The 1,398-nt window shown below is 39.1% G+C and overlaps 1 protein-coding gene across 1 annotated transcript in view; it reads left to right on the forward strand.

Moving 5' to 3' along the window:
• Positions 1–644: 644 nt before the first annotated feature.
• Positions 645–1,398, forward strand: part of SARC_07299 (hypothetical protein) — a 4,689-nt gene continuing 3,935 nt past the window's right edge. Inside the window, exon 1 of the mRNA XM_014298768.1 lies at positions 645–1,240. Within this exon, the coding sequence (XP_014154243.1) occupies positions 1,067–1,240 (174 nt within the window). The 5' untranslated portion in view covers positions 645–1,066. The remainder of the gene's footprint in view (positions 1,241–1,398) is intronic.

A 1,398-nucleotide genomic window follows, 5' to 3' on the forward strand; every position in this document is an offset into this window, starting at 1 on the left:
ACACACGACACACACACAACCTATGTACATACATACACATACCACCCCCCCCCCCCCACCCCCACACACACACAAATATCATATCTGAATACCTGTAGAGCGCTTACATTGATATTCCAGCCCAACGTGCATCGTTGTTGAAAGCGCCCGTCTTCATCCTTTGGTGTTGTAGCAGGGCGTTGGTGCTGAGAGTGGGGACAGTGATTGGAGCATCGGGAGTTTAGCCAAACACTCGAAGCATTTGAAGAAAGGTGTTCAAAAGTTGCTGAGACACAAAAAGCCAAATATTGTGAGGATACAGCCCATGGATTGCAAGCTTGTGCGGTTTGTAGTGTTTGTATGGCATGGCTGACAAACAATCTAAATAGCATGGTCAATAACGGATCTGGTAGTAAACGCACACAGATTTAGTATACTATGTATATGCTATGGACAATTAATGAACACAGCATGGTCAATAACGTATCAGGTAGTAAACATACGCAGATTTAGTATACCATGTATATGCTATGGACAATTAATGAACACAGCACGGTCAATAACGTATCAAGAGGTAAACGTACACAGATTTAGTATACTATGTATATACTATGGACAATTAATGAGCACAGCATGGTCAATAACATATCAAGAGGTAAACGTACACAGATTTAGTATACTATGTATATTCTATGGACAATTAATGAGCACAGCATGGTCAATAACGTATCAAGCGGTAAACATACAACTATGTATATGTTATGGACAATTAATGAGCACAGCATGGTCAATAACGTATCAGGTAGTAAACGTACACAGATTTTCTATACTATGTATTTGCTATGGACAATTAATGAGCACAGCATGGTCAATAACGCATCAGGTAGTAAACGTATACAGATTTAGTATACTATGTATATGCTATGGACAATTAAGGAGCACAGCATGGGCCAATAGCGTATTAAGTAGTAAACGTAAACATTAACTATATTATAACTATACCATGGACAATGGGTCACTTAGTACCTACGCAATGTAAGTCAACCGCTCAGGACAGCGTCTTCTCTTAAGATCCACGTGTGTTTATATGTTTATACTCCGATACTCTTTCTACTCAATCACCAACAGCGAATCGTGGAAGAACGCGTTAAAGTCCCAAAACAAAGCGGACAAATTCCCTTCGCGAGCGTTTGCGGACTCCTTCTATCACTATCTGTTTATCACCGATCCTTCTGTGAAGGTCCTCTTCGCTGGAGGGCTGGTATGTAGACAACTATATTTAGGTGTAGATGTATGTGTGTATGTATGTATGTGTAGATGTATGTACTTATATATGTATGTGTAGATGGATGTATGTATGTATGTATGTGTAGGTATATGTATGCATTTAGGTGTAGATGTATATATATGTATATATAT

Source organism: Sphaeroforma arctica (genome assembly GCF_001186125.1).
Source record: "Sphaeroforma arctica JP610 unplaced genomic scaffold supercont1.570, whole genome shotgun sequence".
NCBI classification, from domain to species: Eukaryota; class Ichthyosporea; order Ichthyophonida; genus Sphaeroforma; species Sphaeroforma arctica.